The sequence below is a fragment of the Oryza sativa genome, chromosome 10 (assembly GCF_034140825.1).
Source record: "Oryza sativa Japonica Group chromosome 10, ASM3414082v1".
Classification (NCBI taxonomy): domain Eukaryota; kingdom Viridiplantae; phylum Streptophyta; class Magnoliopsida; order Poales; family Poaceae; genus Oryza; species Oryza sativa.
In genome coordinates this window covers 20,851,151-20,872,665 of record NC_089044.1, presented here as the reverse complement: position 1 = coordinate 20,872,665, position 21,515 = coordinate 20,851,151, and the positions used below count along the sequence as shown (strand labels likewise).

At 44.5% G+C, this 21,515-nt stretch overlaps 3 protein-coding genes across 5 annotated transcripts; 1 reads left to right on the top strand and 2 right to left on the bottom strand.

The window, feature by feature from the left end:
* Window positions 1–2,228: 2,228 nt before the first annotated feature.
* LOC4349144 (uncharacterized) lies at window positions 2,229–7,940 on the bottom strand. 2 transcript variants are annotated; one of them, XM_015757433.3, is made up of 3 exons: window positions 7,562–7,940; window positions 4,359–4,838; window positions 2,229–2,709 (listed from the first exon to the last, which is right to left on the bottom strand). In XM_015757433.3, the coding sequence occupies exons 1-3, from the start codon at window positions 7,856–7,858 to the stop codon at window positions 2,428–2,430; spliced, it is 1,059 nt and encodes a 352-aa protein (XP_015612919.1). In that variant the 5' UTR covers window positions 7,859–7,940; the 3' UTR covers window positions 2,229–2,427. The 2 variants fall into 2 exon arrangements, with proteins under 2 accessions (XP_015612919.1, XP_015612918.3); XM_015757432.3 differs by lacking the exon at window positions 7,562–7,940 and adding an exon at window positions 5,323–6,067.
* A 2,367-nt stretch (window positions 7,941–10,307) lies between these two features.
* LOC4349143 (mitochondrial inner membrane protein OXA1-like) lies at window positions 10,308–15,210 on the bottom strand. Its single transcript, XM_015757295.3, has 9 exons — window positions 14,764–15,210; window positions 14,569–14,659; window positions 13,189–13,230; window positions 12,991–13,049; window positions 12,594–12,669; window positions 12,362–12,493; window positions 11,870–11,977; window positions 11,134–11,188; window positions 10,308–11,041 (listed from the first exon to the last, which is right to left on the bottom strand). The coding sequence occupies exons 1-9, from the start codon at window positions 15,189–15,191 to the stop codon at window positions 10,791–10,793; spliced, it is 1,242 nt and encodes a 413-aa protein (XP_015612781.1). The 5' UTR covers window positions 15,192–15,210; the 3' UTR covers window positions 10,308–10,790.
* Window positions 15,211–18,753: 3,543 nt separating this feature from the next.
* On the top strand, window positions 18,754–20,413 carry LOC4349142 (actin-depolymerizing factor 10-like). 2 transcript variants are annotated; one of them, XM_015757901.3, is made up of 3 exons: window positions 18,754–18,882; window positions 19,126–19,397; window positions 19,969–20,413. In XM_015757901.3, the coding sequence occupies exons 1-3, from the start codon at window positions 18,850–18,852 to the stop codon at window positions 20,123–20,125; spliced, it is 462 nt and encodes a 153-aa protein (XP_015613387.1). In that variant the 5' UTR covers window positions 18,754–18,849; the 3' UTR covers window positions 20,126–20,413. The 2 variants fall into 2 exon arrangements, with proteins under 2 accessions (XP_015613387.1, NP_001410017.1); NM_001423088.1 differs by lacking the exon at window positions 18,754–18,882 and adding an exon at window positions 18,949–19,014 and having other exon boundaries at window positions 19,969–20,384.
* The last annotated feature ends 1,102 nt before the right edge of the window (window positions 20,414–21,515 follow it).

The window sequence follows — 21,515 nt, the reverse complement described above, 5'->3', positions numbered from 1 at the left end:
AGACATATAAACCAATAGACGCTATGCCAATTGGAATATCAAACTCAGTGTACCTGTGTGTCTTCTGTACTTGAATCTCCTAAAAGAATAATTACCGTACTAGAAACAATATGAAAATGTAAAAATATTGCTTACGTGGTAGTGACGTAGGTGATGATGTTTTCATCAAAGGCTACAATCGCTGTTGCTTTTTTTCTTCTTCTTTTTCATGGAGTGGTGGTGGCACCAGGAATCTATTTTCTTCACCCCTTGAAATTGTCTCTCACCTGCTGCCTCATTTTTCAGGACAAATCCTTCAAATTTGTTGTTGGGGTGGGTGGAGATCAGTATGAATGGATCACAAACAGTCTCTTCCTTTTGGCATCTCATGCATGTCAAAGCAGTACATATCTAGAATCATCTCACCAACTCCAAACGCTGATCTGTTGAGGTTGAGACTGAGAGTGCTTTTAATTTAGGCTAGTGACCAAATGAGGTGAGATTAATCTTCTCCGCTTCTGGGTCAGTAGTGACCTTGGTAGGTAAAGACTTGTTTCAGAAGTTCCTCTTCTTTACACATAATTTGTCAATGCTTATTTGTGTTCTGGTAGAAATGCAGAGTACATGACCGGTCTGCATATTAGAGTCTTTCTTTAGACTAGACCAAATCCCTTGTATTAGGCCTAACTTCGTTGGGTTTTAGTGTTTAAGCACAATTAGTCCTTTCCTGATAGAGTCTAAGGATACTGGGTCACTAAACGTTAATGGAACACTATATATGAAAACAGCGTATTGACATTTTTTAGGTAATAAAGGCATGGCTTAATCTGACACAGTTGGAAATTCTCTGAACCATGCTAGTTATTATCCTTGACCACATTTTTGGGTCTTGTTGATGACTACTCCCTCCATCCCAAAATAAGATCATTTTTTACCCCTTCCATTTGTCCTAAAATAAGCCTATTTTAGGTAATCATTGTATTGAAGTTTATGAAAGTAGGGATAAATGTATTGGAAATAGATAAAGAAAGAAATAATTGTATTGAGATTTGATAAAATAGGGATATTATAATCTTTTTGGTTTTTTTCCTACATAATGGATAAAATCCCATCTTTGCTTAAACAAAAGCTACATCCACTTATTGCAATGTACCTAAATTAAAAAATCAGAATGAAGTATCTAACCAAGGATGAAGAGAAGACACATTATAAAGCCACCAACATAGAAGGAGAAATACAATTTATAATGATATATTATAAAGTTTTTTTTTTGTTTTGTATTGGTATGTGTGGGATGGCTAGATGGGTGAAAAATGAAATTATTTTGGAAAGGAGGGAATAATTACTTTTCCGGTTGTTGTACAGTACAACACCAATGATTTTGTCATTGCCAAAAAGAACCTTTTCTTTAGACGGAATTGCTTTGCAGGCTAAGTCACTGAGACTGAACGGCTTTGCAGGCCAAGTCCCTTTCTCTGAATGAAACGAAACCTCTTCAACCTCCAATCCGACCCGCTTGCTTTGTCAAAAGCAAACAAGACTTCAATATGCAGTCCGATCAGGCACTCATATTACTATATGGCATCATCTGAACATGAGTAAAGGATATCACGGCTTATTTGTTAACTCGAGGGAAGGGGATTGGGAGTTTACATGAGGGAATTGATGATGAGATTAGGATGGGAATTTGATTTTTAATCCCAATATCTTGTTTGGTAGAGGTGATGAAAATTGATAGGGAGTTTAGTTGAAGATTAGGTCAATAAGAAAAACGAATGGCTGAGATTTGCTTAGACAAAATAAAGAAGGAATTCCCTCCCAATTACCTGCTCCTACCCAGGTATTGAAAATGAGGGAGTTCCTTCCTCAATTCCCCATCCCCATCCCACCTAAATTCCCATGTCTCCCAACCAAACAAAACACTTAATAGCCTCATCCCTCTAAACTCCCAATCCATCTTAAAAACTCTCTCCAACCAAACGGGCCATCAATGGATTTGGCTTTCCTCCTTTTCTTTATTGGGGAACGCTCAAAAGACTTCGCAACTTTGCATTGGTAAGTGATAACATTATCAATGGTTTTTGCTTTCCTCCTAGAATAATACCCTACCAAATCCCAATTATTTGTTCAAAGAATCTAGGATGGAGATGGTTAGTTGAACATGTACCACGTCCCAAAAACTCTTTTTTTTTTGAACGAAAAAAAAATCCCAGACCTCTGAAATGCAGAAACAGATTGTGACAGTAATGAGAACAGTCTAATATCAGTATATATATTTGTTAACATTATCACTTAGCAGGGTTTCTTGGCAGCACAAATCTGCTACAAAATAAAAGGAAAAAAAAATCTGAATGCTGCCTCATGTAGTCATGTGAGATTAACTGAGCACTGTAGTACTACTCTACTGTATTTTTGCATCACTCTTCTTCTGTATTTTATCGTTGCTGATCAGCCGAAAAGTGTCCGGAGAACGGTGTCGCCGAGGCCGGGGACGGCGGAGAGGAAGTGGCCGGTGCCGGGGAGCTCGTGGTAGCTGACCCAGCCGAGCTTCCCGGCGACGTGCCGCTGCAGCGCGACGGGGACGAGGCCGTCCTCGTCGCCCTGCCAGATGTGCACCGGGCACGGCGGCTCCGGCAGCGCCATCGGGTCGAACTCCCACTTCCCGAACATCACCGTCATGTCCCTGTAGTACGACTCGTTGATCCCTTGCTGCGTCGCCATCTCCTTCTTCTGCAAAAAGAATCGCCATTTATGTCAGCCATGGAGGTCACAGCAATGGTGGCGGCGGCGGTATATATTTTCTACACTTAAGTATCGTGAGATCTGGTATATGCATGTGGTTTAAATAGTTATATAAAATTAGTATGGTGGCTCGCGCAGATTGCGCGGCTAGTATCATTATATTTTCTCTCATATAATAGCATATATGTTTTCTTATTATATTATTCAAATATATTAAAATGACAACATAAATTTAAATTTTGCAATAACTTTAAAAAATACTAATGTGTAATATTCATATTATATTTTATATACGTGTTAGTTATTAATTACTTTTAATATTAAATTTTAGTTATTTGTAAATTATATATATTCCTATATGGACTCTAGACTCGTCTTTTAATATTTCTTTTTTTAATTCCGAATTTTTTGTAAATTGTATTTCTATATAGACTCTATGTTCTTCCTCCAATATTATTTATTTTTATTTCTGAATTTTTTTTATTTCTAATTGTATTTCTATGTGGACTCTAAATTTATCTTTCAATATTCTTTAATTTTTAATTTCGAATTTTAGTTACTTCTAAATTGTACTTCTATATTGACTTTAAACTATTCTTCCCATGTTTTTCTTAATTTTGAATTTTAGTTATTTGTAAATTGTATTTTTATACGGACTCTAAACTCTACTTTTAATTTTATTATGTTTATTCCAAATTTTAGTTAGTTTTAAATTCCTATATGGACTCTATACTCAACTTCTAATATTCCTTATTTTTTAATTCCGAATTTCTATTTTTTTTTCTTAATTGTATTGCTATATGGACTCTATACTCTACTTCTATTCCTTATTTTTAATTCCAAATTTCTATTATTTCCTAATTTTATTTCTATATGGACTCTATACTCTACTTCTAATATTCCTTATTTTTAATTTCGAATTTCACTTATTTCCTAACTATATTTCTATATGGACTCCATACTCTACTTCTAATATTTCTTATTTTTAATTTCAAATTTCACTTATTTCCTAACTGTATTTCTATATGGACTCCATACTCTACTTCTAATATTTCTTATTTTTAATTCTGAATTTCAGTTATTTTCTAATTGTATTTCTATATGGACTCCATACTCTACTTCTAATATTCCTTATTTTTAATTCTGAATTTCAATTATTTCCTAATTGTATTTCTATATGGACTCTAGTCTCCTCTTCTAATATTCCTTATTTTTTAATTTCGAATTTTAGCTATTTCTAAATTGTATTTCTATATGGACTCTGCCTTTTCTTTTTCTCCGGTTAATGTGAGAATTTTTAGGCCATGAGAGCGAACGTGGAGACTCTTTTTTCTATTCCTTTAATAATATAATAGATTTGATAATATACAAACATGAAAGTCTAAATTTGATCTACACATAAAGAAACAAAAATAACAAAATTTATATGCGTCTTACCGTTACTATTCGTTACCTAATTTTATTATCTTTGTTTCTCTAGTTGTAGATTAAATTTAGTCCTATATATTTATCTATAGACTTATTTCATCCCAATTATACTATCATTTTTTAGCTTCTTCTTTAACTATTAGAGACGCACGCAAATAATAGGTGCCATGATACAAAGACGTAGAAAAACCCATTTATCGAGTTGTCACCTTTTGGAGGGTGCCGTCGGCGGTGAGGGTGCGGCGGATGTCGGCGTCGCGCTTGTTGGGGAGGAAGGTGGTGTTGTCGACGACGGTGGAGGTGGGGAGCCAGCTCTGGTCCATCCACCAGTGGAGGATGGCCGGGGCGTGGTGCGACACGCGGAGCGCCCACTGGTCGCCGTACGACTGCCTGCCGTACGCCGCCGCGGCGTCCTCCGCCGGGAACCCGGGCCACCAGTAGTTCACCACGGGCGCCATCATCGCCGCCCCGGCGATCCTCTCCGGGATGTACCTGAGCGCGCCCCACACGGCGTGGCTGCCGAGGGACACGCCGACGACGTAGAACTTGTCGCCGAGGCCCAGCGCGTCGGCGAGCTCCGCCATGTCCAGCGCCGCGCTCTTGACGGTGCGGTTCGGGTTCGGGTCGCTCTCGCCGTAGCCGGCGCGGTCGAAGGCGACCATGTACACGCCCAGCTCTTCAGCCACTTCCTGAGATTTTCACAAACACCGTACGTGCACGTTAGTAAATAAGTCAGCATCTGCGCGGTAAATTATACGAGAACCAATCATGATTTGGATCGAGAATTCAACATTTAGTAGAATCGTTCGTTGCTCTTGACTTGTTATAACTTATAACTAATATAATCGTGACGTTTCTTGGGAGAGCAGTTCAGCATGTGGTACGATCAAGAAATAAAAATAAAAATTCGTTCTTGGCCGCGTTGACAAAATAAACGGCTTGTAAGTTACGTGTACACGCTTTTGTCAGCTTCGTGATAATCTGACTAAAACCACCCAGTTTCCGATTTAATTGACTCAAAAACATCGTTAAGAAATGCGATTCCATGCTAATTAATTTGGTTTCCAATACTAAAGTATTCATCATAGTTCACTTGGAACAGCAAAATTTTGAAAGAAGTTTAAATTATCATCAAATGCTCTGGGAAGAAGAATCGGTCGACGAACTAATTACCGGCGAGGCGCGGAGGCTGTCGAGGCGGGAGCCGGTGAAGCCGTGGGAGAAGACGATCTTGTATCGCGCCGCCTCCTTGGGCACGCCGGACTCCTCGTACGCCAGGTGCCGCCCGTCGCTCAGCCGCACCCGCGGCGCCGTCACCGGCGGGCCACCCGGCGCGCCGCACACCCGCGGCGGCGGCGGCATCACCGCCCTGGACAGCAGCTCCCCGAGCTGCCCCACGAGCGTGCCCATGGCGCCCATGCCCCTGGTCTTCTCGCCGCCGCTCATCGTCGACGCCCACAGCAACCTCTCCGCCATGCCACACAGTAGTGTTCGTCGAGCTGTCGGCGATGGCTCTCTCGATCGATCGATCTCTGTGCTGTGATGTGGCTGTCTCCGGCGAGCGCGGAGGAGGAAGAGGAGGAGCGAGGTAGGGAGCGATGGCGAGCAAGCAGTGCGCGCGGGGTGCTGATTTATAGTGGGAGGGGCGGGAAGACGGCGTGAGAGACCGAGACGTGGTCGCGCGCGCTGTGGCTCGCGGCGTGGTGGTTTGTGGGTTGTTGGTTGGCTTGGGTTACGCGGTTTTACGGGGTGTTTTGGCGAGCGACGTCGCGCGACTCGCTCGCTCGCTTGGGCGCTCTCGGCGCCACCTAACCGGGCCACCAACGGCGTCATATGGCAGAGTCATGCTACCAAACCACCAACGGCGACTCTGACAGTGAGTGTTAGGGTGTGTTTGGTTGCCTGTGTCTAGCTAGACCTGTATCTCGGTTACCTCTCAAGTGTGAATCTTAGTTGTCGGTGATGGAGCCAGCGGCGTCATCAAGTCCGGACAACTAATAGTGTTTTTTTATTATCGATTAATTTTTATATGTGTCGATGGCTATTGACAATGGAGACGGCAGCGGCGGAACCTGGGCGGTCGTCCGAAATACTCGGGTGGTGGCTCCTTCAATGTTAGTTGCATAGTATAGTGTTCTATGGTTTATTTTTAGAGTCCATGTGATGCATGTGATGTGATGTTGTTATGTTGTTCCTATAAGTTGCAAAGTAGTATACGTTTGTAGAGTACACTGTCAATCGGTTACCATGTAAGACTAAAAATCACCAGATAGAGAGGTCATTCATCTGATTTTTAAGAGTTCGGGATTATAAATATATATGGTTTTGAAGTTGAGGAGGCAAATTAGAAAGACTGCAAAAGTTTAATTTTAAACCTTTTCCCTCAAAAATTACTCAGTTCGAAAATGTTTTTTCCCTTTTATATTTTGCCATCATGATGGACTCTCTGAAGCCTGAAGGTGTCCTTTGCAAGTTTGCATTAGTTTTTTCCTACTCCCCAAGTTAATTATTTGTCTGTGTGTGGTGTTCATTGATCTGAACTTGTGGCATCGCAGCCATAACATTCTCGCCTTCTGATTTTCAACGAATCATACGTTAAATAATTAAACATAGGATGCGTCGTCATATATACTCTATTCGCTAATCCAACCTCCACTAACACAAATACACAATAACACTCATGTGAAATACGTACCAAAATATTCCGGCAGTACTGCTGAAGTGAACTGATCATTCCGAAGAGTATAGTTTTATTCCGACTACACAGCTTGTTGAGTGTCGTTTAATTAGCCGAGTGTACAAGAGCAGCGATATGTACGTCCCATGCAAATAAATTAATTTCGTCCATGCACATACACATCTTGAAGAGCTGTACCGCTGGAATCTTTTACTTTTTTGATGCCCTGTACCTCTGGAATCTTGGACAGCAGCTGCAAGTCTTAAGAGATCATGATGCCTGCCTATGGTCTTTGGTTAATTAGCGATAGTTTTGTTATAGCTAACCAGAACCACGTGATTAATCCACTGATTTAACTAATACCCACCCGTCTCAAAATATAAAAAACTAAGACCAGATGCGAAAATATCTTATTTGGTACTAAGTTCGATCTTATATTTTAGGATAGAGGTAGTAGTACATACCAAAGTCAATTCTCTTCGTTGGTTATGGATAAGGTATACTTTATATATACTTGTATTCGTGACCATTGAAAATAAAGATATACCGTTGGATTTATCTTCAAAAGTATTTTCTTACCAAATGATTTTTATAACACATCGTGTAACGGAAGAAGTAAATTTTACGTCTACAAAAATGTAACCAATATAAAAAACGTCTAAAAAATGTAACCAATATAAAAAACGGAGCATTGTACTACACATGCAATCATGCGTGAGTGCTTGCGAGTTTTACCTGCGACGCGCCGAGGCCGTCGAGGCGAGAGCCGGTGAACCCGTGCGAGAAGACGACCCTCACGCGCGCCGCCTCCCTCGCCACGCCGCTCTCGTGGTAGGCGAGGTGGCGACCGTCGCGGAGCCTCACCCTCGCCGCCGTCACCGGGGGCGGCCCCCTCTCCGCCCCGCAGTACGCCCTCGCCGGCGCCGCCGCCCGCCGGTACAGCCAGCTCGCCGCCGACGACGAGTACCCCAGCAGCGCCGCCCCTCCGCCGCCGCCATTTCGCCCCTCGTCACGCCCCCACTCCCGCGGCATCGCGTCACGTCAGGTAACGTTAAAATCTGGCTCGTCTCGGCGTTGCACGAATGCACGATGATATCGTGAGTTTTTTTTTTTTTTTTTGGAGGGGGGGGTGTTTTGGCGGTGAGATTGGAGGTGGATTATTTGTAGCGGAGGGGACGGTGGAGTTGGGTTGGGCCACCGATCGAACCGAACCCGGCTTGACCGGCTGGATCGGTTGGTGTTGGTGGTATTCATGCGGTTTTATCTTTTCGCTTATATTTATACTTATCATCTAAAATTTAAATTTTTAACTTTAAATTTGAAATTGTTTTTAGGGTTTTTTTCATCGATGTTTATTTTTCAGCTTTCACTTTTAGATAGCTAAGACACGGATATAAAAGTTTTACTCATAAATTACTTGTGCAATAAGCCAAACGATGGGGCCGATGGACTCTGGTCTGATGTATTTTTGTTGTTTTGTACAGTGTGCAAACATGCCTGTTCTGATGTTTCATGGCCTCATGGGTTGGTGTGTGAACCGTGTGGTTGATTCTACGCTTTCTCCCTGGTCAAAACAAGTTCTAGGCTTGGGAGTTGGTGTGTGGAGAGTTTGGTTCAGTTCGGGTATTGTGTCGGCGTTGCGCATTGCTGCATTCACATGTCTGCCTGTACGGCTGTACATGCATGATAGCACTACTGAAGGAAGAATTGACAAGTTTAGTCGTTTACTCGTTTGACATTAACAATCGTATGGAAATATGGAATTTGCAGAACTGAATACACGCGCAACTAGATGACAATTGACAACAAAGGCCTACAGAATTCAGAGAGCGTTCATCTCATTCACTGCTACTTGAGACCATGTTTCGGGTAAAATTTTCTTGGACTTCTAAATCAACTTTTCAATTTTGTATTAGTCTTTTTTACGATTAACTTTGTAGTAGTTAATTAATTCATTTATACCTTCAAATAGCTTCCATAAAAAAAATCAGATAATCCATCGCAACGATGATTACTCTGGCACCAACCGTTGGCCTTGGAGAACTGCCGTGCCATCCTTTGTTTTTTCCTTGGTATATTTGGTTCTCTTCATACCAACGATATATAGCACTTTGGTGTACTCAGTCCTTGGAGAATTGTCGTTTGAATCAATCTGAATTGATTAGCTCTACGAAAAAGATGAAACATTCTTGGTTGGCGTCAACTTCAGCGGTATAAAGTGAAAACTGATTGGATCATTTTATGTCACTGTTCACGCAAGGCATGACAATGTCGATACGTGCTCGTCAAATTTCTTTCCCCCACTTGTGCCATCCATTTTCATATGGTTCAAGAGGGAGAGAGTATTTATCCAATCTGCACATGATTCTGCAAGAATATGGGAGTATTAAACATGACAAATTGACAATTGACAAGGGATTAAACGCAGACGAGATTGAGCACCAACCGTGAAATTGTTAGGGAAAACAACCAGGGTGTAAATGGGTAGGAATATCGAAGGACGGTTTTCAGGTGAAGTTATAGTGACTGGCTCTGTAAACCAGGCCAGAGAAAATCTCCCAGAAAGGCTGATCTATGAGCCACGTTTTTTACCCTTCACAAGCTAGCGAATCGCAGTGTTTGGGTCACATCTCAGAGTAGGTGAAGGTTCTTTTGAGCAAAAATAAAAAAAAAAGTTTTGTTTTGAAAGGAAGACTGGAACATGAAGTAAACAAGGATTAGTTCTCGAAAAAAAAAAAGAAGTAAACAAGGATTGGCAGAACGGCAAGACTGTTCCTTTCCCACCAGTTATCGGATCACCAGTCAAGAAACTATAACAATTAACAAAGATAGTGAAAACTAATATGCAGGGTACGAGAAATAAATTAGGGTAAGAGTTTGTTTGGAAGAGCTTAAAATTCTGATAAACAAACAACTAGTCTGTAGTCAGCTTTTGAGAATTTGAAAAATTTGTGTTTCCCAGCTTTTAGCTTCTAATTCATTTTCTAAATTCTAAAACTACATCTTCTCAGAATCTAAACGAAAAACCTCATTGTTTGGCTTATGCTTATGCTTATAAAACTAAATTTTGAATTGGATTTTTTTGGTTTTTTCATCTCGTAATTTATTTTACAACATTTGATTTTGAGTTGCTAAGGACACATATAAAAGTTTTACTCATAAATGATTTTTATTTGCCAATAAGCGATTCAGATAAACATATGAATAAACAAAATAATAAAGCTAAAAAAGTTGAACTGTTTGGGGGAAGTTTCTGATTCAATAAGAAATTGCAACCGCAAGATCTCCAAACAGGCCATACATGCCAATTTACCCAATAAAATACCACGGGCGCCCAATAACAAACAATTTCTACTGGCTCATGTATATCAAAGGTTATGATGGAAATCACAACCCTTCAGGTCTCACAATCAATGAGAAATTCAACTGCAATGTTTTAGTGGGTTCATGAACAAACCACAGCGCAAGTGGAACCGGTTCATTTCACGATCTGTTCACCTTTTTATTCAGGCGCACAACTGCTGCACAAGCCCTCTAAACAATCATGAATAGGACCTCCACATATGTGCAGATACAAAAGATCTAATCATAAAAAAAATATCTAGTCATGAAAAAGAAACAAGCATTCCTACCCCTTGATGGTCCGAACCACTGGTGTCACTGAACTACAACATTTGGTCTCTGGTGCCAATGAGCGTTACTAAAACTCCAAGAAACAAGCTATTCTCACCTAAATCCTTGGAAACGAACAACAACGTTGATCTTTGTAAAGTTACTTAATAACTCAAGTTACATTTGTGTATAAGCTATTGTCTATCAAAATTAAACTGGCTTATTCCACCAAAAAAGCAATGCCAGCCTTTATCTCATGCAAAATCAAATCTTACCACCACAAATGTCAAATCTCCACTGACCACAACGCCAAATGACAGTTTGCTCATCTAGGCTCTTGTGTGCCGACAATTTACCTGCGCCTCCGAGATTTGCCTCTGGATTTTGCCTTCTTCTCAGGATTTTTGACCCGATAGCCCAGAGCAGCAGCATCAGGTTGCTCCAAACTAGATTGCGGACCTCCCGTAATTGCTACAGGTGACTCTGCTGTAGTTAATGCCTTGGATCCACCAAATAGATTGAACATTTGCTTCTTTGCAGATGCAGACTGAGCTTCCAAAGCAGGAAGATTACAAAATTTCCTCACAGCCGGTCGCCGGATAACTGAAAAAAAAATTCAAATACATACGACATGACTATAAAAAAGAGTACAAGGTCCAAGAGAAATCATATCTTGAGGCATGGGCCATACTCACCAAAACCATATGTCAGAGTGAACAAGTTTGATGTAATCCAGTAACAGAAAATTCCCTAGAGAAATAAAGAGAGATGTTTGAGACAACAATATGGTACAGTTGAAAACAAGAGTATCAAACTCATTTGGTTAGTTGAAATAAAAAGTGTTGCACTTGAAATATGTTTGCCAATCAATGGGCATTGTCTCTATAAATTTGATATGCATATTGATATTGTGATTATCAATGAGCTACTGGTAATACCTGAATATCCTTAACTACTACTGTTTTATCTGAGCAAAATATCATAGTATCCGCTAAAACCAAACTAATGCCCAACAGATACATGAGGTGATCTGCCTTACAGAGTCACAGACTTTGTCAGTCAAGTCAAGTGGGGCAATCTCTCTTATATGGTCGTTATTCATTAATTGCCTCAAACACAATCTGTTCTGTACTCATTAATTTTCTAAGTTACATTTTCAGGCTTTTCTCCTTAATCAAGGTTTCTGTATGAAACTTGTTTGTATTCACAGAAGTTCTATTCCATTAAGCCAGTGAGCTCATAAGACATAACAGAATTGCAAGAGATCTTGCTATATAATATGCATACCTTAATGCTGGTAAATTAAGAAATAACAACATATTCCACCAGAAGTATTTCTAATATTTACATACAACTCACTGCAGATCATTTTGCATCCATAAGCTCAGGTCTATGCAGAAAGACTAATAAGTCATCAGCACAGTGATATACCTTGGCAAAACTCATTGTGAATGGGACTGTCAAAACAGCCATTCCTCTAGAAAAGTTCTTCATTTTTCTAGCCATAGGATTTCCCTCCATTCCTTCTTGCAAGTTAAGCTGAGGTAGCACATGTTATTCATTACATTAAGCAAAATAACCAGCACAGTAAATGGTTTGACTTTCAAGGTGTTATGAAGGAGAGAAATGTCCATGAAAGCATAATTACTATATGCAAACTTACAAAGAATGTAACTGAAGAGGTAGGTTTACAGATGAATCCACAATTTACTGGAACAGACTTACGTGGACTGGATGATACAGCCAGGAAAAAAAATTCAAGCATAAAAACATGATGACCTCAAAAGTCAAAACTGCTTACGGCCTACAGGGGTAGATAAGAACTTCTATTGCACTACCAATATAAGCGTATCAACAAGCAGCAGTGCACCAGGTTACTTCCACAATGACAAACACAACAAATGCACCAGACAAAGTGTATACCTCAACTGTCACCAAGAAGATCAATGCCGTTAAAACTGGAAGGATGTAAAGAGGATCCGGTGTTGTTAGATCAGTAAACCAAAGTGATCCACCTCCTTTCATCGATGGTACTTTGTCAATCATGTTTCTTATCTATAAATGGAAGAAAATAAGGACACAAAGAAAAAAAAAACAACATAAACAATGAACAAGAGAAGAATTGAAGGGTCAGTAAGACCATGTGGCAACTTACAGCAAAGAAAAAACTCATAAATATTGGCCCTTGGATCAGGAGTCCCTTAAGTGGAGTAAATGGACTAACGCCATGCCTGTAGAAGGGCCAAAATAGGTTAGATTGTTTGAGCAACCGGAAAATAAAACAGCATTATTTCCATATACACCACATAACAGTGTACACCATAAGAAAACTATCTTGATACAATTTTGATTATGTGTTCAATAGCAAGTACACAGAAAGATAATTAAGAAAGATGGATATGTGCTCCACAACATTTTAGCATCCAGTAAATGTCACAAAAAGGATTCAAGACTCTTAATACATTAGGACCAGTATGTATCAGGAAGGAAATAATCTCAGCCTTGCATTCCCTCTAAAACATATATATGAGTAATCTAGTGAAGTCATATACTTTTGAAAGAGTGCAGTCATTTTAGCTTTCCCTTCCTTTGCTGATTTTGGATCCATCGCCTGCAAGGAATAGTTGTGAAGGTTAAACCATGCTCCATTAGGCGTAGCATGCATTTAAAAAATAATAATTAAATGAATCTTCTCCATGGTCAATTATCTTACAAATTATAATCTAGACAAGCTAAGAATGTAATCTCACATTCATTTCTTCTTTGATGGCTTCCATCTCTGGCCTTATTGCCTGCAAGATGTGCAAGTTTGAAAGAGTCCAATATTAATCTGAAAACTTCACATGAAGTAAAAGCACGCAGCAATTATCCAACTCAATTGCTCAAATAAAATAAAGTAGGACAAGCAACAATAAGTATAAGACACCATGTACTTGATATCATGCAATGTTTGCATTATGCATAACCTTGTTCGGTGATTGCAAACCTGGCTTTGGATCTAGAGAACTACTCACAAGATTAAGGAATTTTGGTTTTTCACTTGATCACTTGGTGCACTAAACTAAAGAATTAAACTACTTACCCCTTAACTAAATATATTACCGATTAAATCTCAATTGTTTTCCAAACCATTATTCAAATACATCAAATCCTTACTATATCAATATAAGTAACCTAACCTTGTTTAAAAAAATTATTATGATTTGAAACCTTAAAGATTGTCCAGGCATGCCACAAAAAGTATTTCAAATATATATATTGTAAAACTATGTTTTTAGTAATATTCTCTTTGCAATTTTTGTTCCCTCAATCCTCCATCTGAAAAGAACTAGTTTTGCATAAGTCTAATGCTTGCAGGTTTAAGGAGGTGGCAACTGTCCTATGCATCAATTTTGTGTTACTTTAGCATGCTTAATGAACCAACTTGTTTGGATGGAGGGAAACAGCACTATATCATTCAACTCCCCTGGACAGAGCCTATTACACTGGTTTCTAGAGCGCCAATCCAAATACTTAAGATGACTGGTCAAATTTACAGAGTTTTGACAAACAATGACATGAGATGAGAACTTATGCATAGCATGGAGTAACATATTACAGTATTGCGTTATCAGGTGATGACATGCACAACAAAATTATGCTTCCAACATTGAGTGCCATAAAAATATACTCCCTCCAGTCAACAATATTTGGCGTTGGGAATATTAAGTTTAGTACTCCCAGCATCAAATATATTGATTAGAGTAAGTATTTCATAAGATCCTTTCATCACATAGTTGAACATTGAGTGCCATGATAATGCATTTGGTAATGCTATGATCCAATAATCACATAGTTCAACAGGATGAACTGGACCGAGGGACGTATAATGCACAAGTGCTAAAAGGCAGACAATAAGGTGGTGTGAGCGCTCTCCTACTTCTTATGAATTATGATTGCTCTAAACATTATTAAGAGAACAATAACACTGATGAGCACTTAGAGCAGTAAAATATCATTGGCTCTATTTAACATTTCAAGCTAAATTGTTATGTCTGTATATGCAAAGCTCTTTTACTGCACACAGTAAAAACATCAAGCAAACACTATGGCTATAAACATGTAGCTGAATCACATTAAGAGCAACTTACATTTAGCTTCTGTGTAGCCTTCAACTGGTTCACCAATAGCGGCACGGTCGCGCTCCGGATCAGCACTGTCGCCAGCGCAATACAGGCCCACCTAACCGCATCCCACACGAGAGTAGAAGGAAGAGAGCAAGCAATCAATCATACGATCGAACGAGACAGATCCCAAATCGTAAAAGCAACCTCGCAAAAGCCTACCAGTTCAGACCGGTGAAGGTGTGGATGTAATCGATGACGTGCTGCAGCGCGGCGACGGGGAAGAACGAGTCAGCGGCCGCCGCCGCCACCTCCCCCGGGAACGGCGCCGGCACAGCCTCCGCCGCCGCCGCGGCGTCGGCGAGGACGCCCGCGGCAGCATCGACCTCGCCGGCGGCCGAGGAGAAGCCGCGGCGGCGTAGCCCCGCGAGGTGATGGAGGGAGAAGGGGAGGAGGTGGCGGTCTAGGGCTTGGCCCGCCCGCGGGTGGCGCGGAGACGGGGAGTGGGGGAATGGTGGGAGCTCGGGTGGCGGCGAGGGGTCGTCGTCGGAGTGGGAGGCGAGGAGGTGGGGCGCCGTCGCCGGGTGGAGGCGGCGGGTGAGGTGGTGGGAGAGGCGGGAGGCGAGGCTTCTCCGCGCCGCGAACGCCATGGCCGGGTCGGGAGGCGGCGCGCGGGGGGGAAGGGGGAGAGGAGGGGAAGCCGGCTGACACTGACTGACCACGACGACGGCGGCGCGGGAGTGTGCGGGCCGGAATGACACTTGGGCCTTGAACTGGTGCAAATTTTGGGCCTTAATCTTGTATGGGCCTTAACAATCCAGCTGCAGGGTCCGGATTCCGGAAGTAAACATAAACGAGCTCTCAAATTTGGGCAACCCGGAGGTGGAAAAAGTACACCGAAGGTCCCTCAACTTGTCATCGAGTTACAAAATCGTCCTCAAACCGCAAAACCAGATATCCCACGTCCCTTAACTACTCAAAACCAGTCACAATAGATCCCTCGGCGGTTTTGATCCCGGTTTTATCCTACGTAGCTGCTGAGTCAGCGTGGGACCCACGAGGTGTCGATGAGGCGTATGCTGTTGTACAAGTTGACGCAGCACAGGTAGCGGCCGTGTAGGGTGAGCACGACATCGTTCACCCATCGTTGAGCTACTTCTTGCTGCGGCCGATCTTGCGTGCCGAGGCATGGTGCATCTCAAGATGTTGGATCCTCCATTGCTCTGGCGACAGCGACGATGACGGCGAGTTGGCATGGTGGTTGAAGATGCAGAGCTCGAGGGAATCACAGTGGTAGTTCCTGATGTCCGCCACCACGAACTCGTCGCCGTCGTTGCTGGAGTAGGACAGGAAGCCGATGTTCTCGTCTAGCATGATCTGCCGCCGCTGGAGTTGGTACGGCTTGTAGTATTCGTCCTCGACTGGGTCGGAGAAGCCGTCGATGAAGCAAGGGGGAAGCCGCGTGAGCGACGGCGGAGAGGCGGCGGCGGCGTCGGTGGTGTAGACGAAGTAGTCGACGGGGAAGTGTCCGGGCGCGACGAAGTCCGGGTCGGCGAAGGGGACGCGGGTCCGGAAGAGGATAGAGCCGTGGTGGGCGGCGACGACCTCGGCGTGGCGGAGGTCGTAGGCGTTCGGCCATGTTGGTCGTCGGCGTCGAGGCGGTGGATGTAGAGGTGGGAGACGGCCGGCGGCCGGCGGGTCGGCGACACGGAGGGAGATACGGATGCGGCGGGCGCTGCAGGTGTGGGCAATCTCCGACGCCGTCACGTGGTCGCCGTCGCCGCCGCCTTGCTCTCCTGCTCCCGCGTCGTCGTCGTCGTCGTCGCCACAACATCGCCGGCCGCCGAACCTCCTCTCCCGCCTCGCCCCGTCGGTCTCCTCCCCACCCGTCGGCTGGCGGCGCGGTCCTGCCCAGAGCACCAGAGAGAAGAGTGAGAGAGAGATAAGAGGAAGGGAGAGAAGAGGGGAAAGAGAGAGAAGACTGACCTGGACGGCTGATATGTGGGGCCCACGTGGATCCCACGCTGACTCAGCAGCCACGTAGGACAAAACCGGGATCAAAACCACTGAGGGATTTATTGTGACCGGTTTTGAGTAGTTAAGGGATGTGGGATATCTGGTTTTGCGCTTTGAGGACAAATTTGTAACTCGATGACAAGTTGAGGGACCTTCGGTGTACTTTTTCCACCCAGAGGGACTGGCGGAATAAGTCCATTTTGCCTCCCTCATCTATTGCGCTTGCGTGAATAACATCCCTCAACCGGAAAACCAGGTATAATGCCTCCTCCTTCTCTGAAAACCAGAGCAAATCACCTCCCTCGGTGGTTTTGCTGGCGGTTTCGTCCGACGTGCCGTGTTGACCCGGTTGACAAGCTGACTCAGCGTGGTGGGACCCACATGTTAGTGTGTAGCTCTCTCTCCCCCTCATCTCTCTCCCCGGCCTTTTTCTCTCTCCCTCATCTCTTGCGCGTGGGAACGGCGGTGGGGAGTGGCGCAGGCGGTCGGTAGCGGCGGCGGTGGCGCCGGGGACGGCGGTCGGAAGCGGCGGTAGTGGCGGTTGGGACGGCGGTCGGGAGCGGCAGTGGTGGCAGTGGCAGTGGCGATGGCGGTCGGGAGTGGAGAAGGAGGCGGCGGCGGTGGTTGGGAGCGGCAGTTGGAACGGTAGTGACGGTGGGGACGGCCGAAGCAGCATACGGCGCCTGCGGTGGTCATGGAGTGGAGACGGGTAGCGGCGGCGGTGTGGAAGCAGCAACAGCAGCAGGCCACCCCGGCGAGCTCCCTCCACAGCGCTCGGCCGCCTTGCGAGCTTTCTCCCCAACACACGGCCAACCGGTGAGCTCCTCCCCCTCGTGCAGCCGGCCGACGAGCTCTTCTACCTGTGCGCGGACCGATCGGCGAGCTCCCTTCCCAGCGCGCGACCTCCCGACGACATCCTCTCCCCGTGGGCGGCGGCGGTGGCGGGGGAGGCATCGGCCGGCGACGGTGGTGGCGGATCGGAGGGGGAAACGCGGCGGTGGCAGCAGGCCGGCGAGATCCTCTCCCCGTGGGCGGCGGCGGTGGGGGAGGTGCTCGCCAGGCGCCGGGAGGTCTCCGCTCTCGACCGCCATCCCAACCACCACTGCCGCCGCCTCCTTCTCCGCTCCCGACCGCCATCCCCACCGCCACCACCGCCGCCTCCTTCTCCGGTCCCGACCACCGTCGCCACCGCCACCGCCGCCACTCCCGACCGCCGTCCCAACCGCCACTGCCGCCGCCTCCGCCGCCGCTTCCGACCGCCGTCCCCGCCGCCGCCGCTTCCGACCGCCTGTGCCGCTCCCCACCGCCGTTCCCACGCGCAAGAGATGAGGAGAGAGAGAAACGCTGGGTGAGAGAGATAAGGGGGATAGAGAGCTACACACTAACATGTGGGTCCCATCACGCTGAGTCAGCTTGTCAACCGGGTCAACACGCCACGTCGGACGAAACCGCTAGCAAAACCACCGAAGGAGGTGATTTGCTCTGGTTTTTAGAGAAGGAGGAGGCATTATACCCGGTTTTTCGGTTGAGGGATGTTATTCACGCAAGCGCAAGAGATGAGGGAGGCAAAATGGACTTATTCCGGGACTGGCCTAGCTCCACGAACTTCACAACATTAATGGGCTGGGCCCAACATAGGCATCCACCATGGGCCGTGGCCCGTGTGGGAGATGGACGGCGCCGGGGCGGCGGTGGAGAGAGATCGATCGAGAAGCTGAGGGGGTGTTTAGATGGGGCTAAAACTTTTTAGCACATGTCACATCGGAAGTTTGGACGCTAATTTGGAGTATTAAACATAGACTAATAAAAAACTAATTTCATAAATGAGAGCTAATCCGCGAGACGAATTTTTTAAGCCTAATTAATCCATAATTATCTAAAGTTTACTGTAGCATCACATTGTCAAAATCATAACGTAATTAGACTTAAAAGATTCGTCTCGCGAATTAGTCCAAGGATATGGAATGAGTTTTATAATTAGTGTATGTTTAATACTCCAAATTAGTGTCCAAACATCCGATGTGATAGGGACTTATAATAAGTCCTGGAAACCAAACAGGCCCTGAGTTTCGAGGGGACGCGGCGGGACGCCGCCCCGCACGAATCCCCATGATCTCATCAATGCCCTCGTTGAACTCCACCTCCAACCCCAAAAAACCCCACTAGAATAATCCTCCGACCCAATCTCCTCCCCTCGGCCCGTGGGAATCCTTGGCCTTCTTGCACGCGCCTCCCTCGGATCAGTCCCCCCTCCGCCGCGAGACCAGGATCGTGACGCGCGCGCCGGGGCACATGGTGGCGGCGGCGGCGGCGGTGTTGCCATGGGTGAGTTAGTACGAGTTCCCATCTCACCTTCTTCCCTTTAAACCCCATCCGCCTCTGCTTTTCTTGGTAGTGTAGCGTGGGTGTGGGTGTATGGTCTGACCGTCCATGGAGATTCTTGGATTCACTGTTATGGTTGTCGCCTTTGCTCTTCCTCCTTCTGTTGTTCTTTTTCGATCTAAGTAGGAGAGGAGGAGGAAGACGTGTGTTCTAATGGCGGGGGAATTTGTGAACTTTGGTGTTTAGGGTGGCGGCGGCTCGCCGGCGTGGATCGAGGTGCCGGAGAAGAGCAAGAGCGCGTTCTGGGAGCTGAAGAGGAGGAAGGTGCACCGCTACGTGATTTTCAAGATCGACGACAGGCGGGAGGAGATCGTCGTCGAGAAGACCGGCGCGCCGGGGGAGAGCTACGACGACTTCACGGCGTCGCTGCCCGCCGACGACTGCCGGTACGCCGTCTACGATCTGGATTTCGTCAGCGACGACAACTGCAGGAAGAGCAAGATATTCTTCATCTCATGGTCAGTCTTTCTTTTGCAACCTGTTTCTCCTCATTCTCAGCTTCAGTTTTGGGGCTTTAGGTTTGGGACTTGCTTGATGTCTCCTTTCATTTTCAGTTGGTGTGCCTATATAAGTTTCTTGTTAGGATAACAACAAAAGCGGTAACTCAGAGCTGGTTAAACAATTATACTCAGTACATTGTGGCCTATGCAATGAGCTGGTGGTTGTCTAATTGTTGTTTTACAGATTTCTTATTGATAGGATAAATAAATACATAAGAACAACATATCCTTTATTGTAAGGATAAATACAAAGCCACATCTTTACTCAGCAGTTTGACTAATGACATGTTATCCAGTAAGATGTGTGAACGATGAAGTGACTTCATAGCAACAGTTACTAGTACTGAAAACAAACTAAATGACAAAAAGAAGTGATCTTTCATCTGTCAAATGCATGCGGCTCATGGGTTTTTCATGGTACAGAACAACTTAGTTTTTGTTCCAAAGTTCTCCAGGTTTTATGTGACAAAAGGACTGCAACCAAGTTCTTAGAACACGGCCATATTACCGTTGCTCCTTTTCTTTTCAGGTCCCCTTCTGTTTCCCGCATCCGAGCCAAGACCATATACGCCGTGTCGAGGAACCAATTTCGGCACGAGCTTGACGGTGTGCACTTTGAGATTCAGGCCACGGACCCTGATGACATGGATTTGGAAGTTCTCAGGGGCCGTGCTAATAGAACCTGATAGAGATTGACTTCGATAGTTTGTTAATTAGCCTTCTTTTGCATAACTTTAATATGTAGCTCGCTGCTGAAAATGCATCTCGGGTGCATGATGTATAAGCAAGCTGCTGATCACACCCCAGCATTGCAGTTTTACCTTCTTTTTTTACAGAGATAACATCTTTCTGATATCTGTCTAATTATATATGTTCCCTCTAATATGATATGGAAATTGTGCCTTGTTATATCTAAATTTGTAATATACTGTATTTCTGCTGTTTGATATTGATCACCTTCTGGTTTGGTTTCAGTGTTTTCACCTCTGAATCCTCACTCGTGAGTTGTGGATCGTGATTTCTGATGTCTGTATACTCCCTCCGTTTTAAAATGTTTAAACATGTTTGACCGTTTGTCTTATTAAAAAAAATTTGTGAAATATGTAAAACTATATGTGTACATGAAAGTATATTTGACCATGAATCAAATGATATTTGAATAAGACGAATGGTTAAACACGTACTTAAAAAGTCGTCAAATATTTTAAAACGGAGGGAGTATTTTTTTTCTCTCTCAGGTAGTATTGCTACTTATCAAGTGTTGGATGCACCATGCGTAGTGTGAACCTGGAATTTTGTAATTTCATAATGTTGAAAAGAATAACGTGCAATGTGGCGTCCCCTGATCAACATGGAAGCATACTCTTCTTTCTCTGTTTTTTTTTTTAGCCGGCAACGTGGCGTCAGGCCGTCAGACTTGACAAACACATAGCCTGATTAGTTGTCTACTTTATCTTAAGCGACCTCTCCGGGTACTCACGTGTGGAATTGGACGAATGCTTTTGACTATTGTTTCTCTTCGTCTGAAATACGAACAATGTTTTCTTTTGGAACGTATATGCTCAAGTACTCAACAGTATACAGTACTCTGCTTCTCTCTCTCTTTCTCTCTCTAAATTATGCTCAAAATTCCCATAGGTATTTTAACATATGAATTCCAGTAAGCGTTGCACATATGTAGTTCCGAGGCTTCACGCTTTCATCGATATATAGTTCGATAGCCACAGCCCACGAAATTGACAAAAACACCAGACAGCTACTGTAGGTATACAAAATGTACGAGCAGACATGACCTGTTTGTAACTACTACTCCAGTGACGACACGAACCACCGACCACCGGTAGATGATCACTAAAAAGTTTGAAAGGCGGTCGCTGTCGAGCATGTGGTGGTGGTGGTCATCAACTCGTGCATTGCCACCCAGATCTCCAACCTCGGCTCTGATGAAACCCAACAGACGGACCACCCAGGCACGTACTCCGTACCGTTCATGGCCGGTGCGGTGCCGTGCCGTGGCCGCCGGCAAGGCCACCCATCACACCAGGGCCCCCATCATTTGGTACCAAATAAGCCAAA

What these genes read in the sequence shown, in the direction of transcription:
- LOC4349142 (XM_015757901.3), top strand. Translation starts at nt 18,850, where the DNA reads ATGGTGGCGGCGGCGGCGGCGGTGTTGCCATGG. An exon ending in CGGCGGCGGTGTTGCCATGG is followed by an intron (nt 18,883 to 19,125) that starts GTGAGTTAGTAC and finishes TTTGGTGTTTAG; the next exon opens with GGTGGCGGCGGCTCGCCGGC. An exon ending in AAGATATTCTTCATCTCATG is followed by an intron (nt 19,398 to 19,968) that starts GTCAGTCTTTCT and finishes TTTTCTTTTCAG; the next exon opens with GTCCCCTTCTGTTTCCCGCA.
- LOC4349144 (XM_015757432.3), bottom strand. Translation starts at nt 5,982, where the DNA reads ATGACGCCGTTGGTGGCCCGGTTAGGTGGCGCCGAGAGCGCCCAAGCG. An exon ending in ACAGCCTCCGCGCCTCGCCG is followed by an intron (nt 4,839 to 5,322) that starts GTAATTAGTTCG and finishes TGAAAATCTCAG; the next exon opens with GAAGTGGCTGAAGAGCTGGG. An exon ending in CCGACGGCACCCTCCAAAAG is followed by an intron (nt 2,710 to 4,358) that starts GTGACAACTCGA and finishes TTCTTTTTGCAG; the next exon opens with AAGAAGGAGATGGCGACGCA.
- LOC4349143 (XM_015757295.3), bottom strand. Translation starts at nt 15,191, where the DNA reads ATGGCGTTCGCGGCGCGGAGAAGCCTCGCCTCCCGCCTCTCCCACCAC. An exon ending in TCACAATGAGTTTTGCCAAG is followed by an intron (nt 11,189 to 11,869) that starts GTATATCACTGT and finishes TTATTTCTCTAG; the next exon opens with GGAATTTTCTGTTACTGGAT. An exon ending in CACTCTGACATATGGTTTTG is followed by an intron (nt 11,042 to 11,133) that starts GTGAGTATGGCC and finishes TTTTTTTTTCAG; the next exon opens with TTATCCGGCGACCGGCTGTG.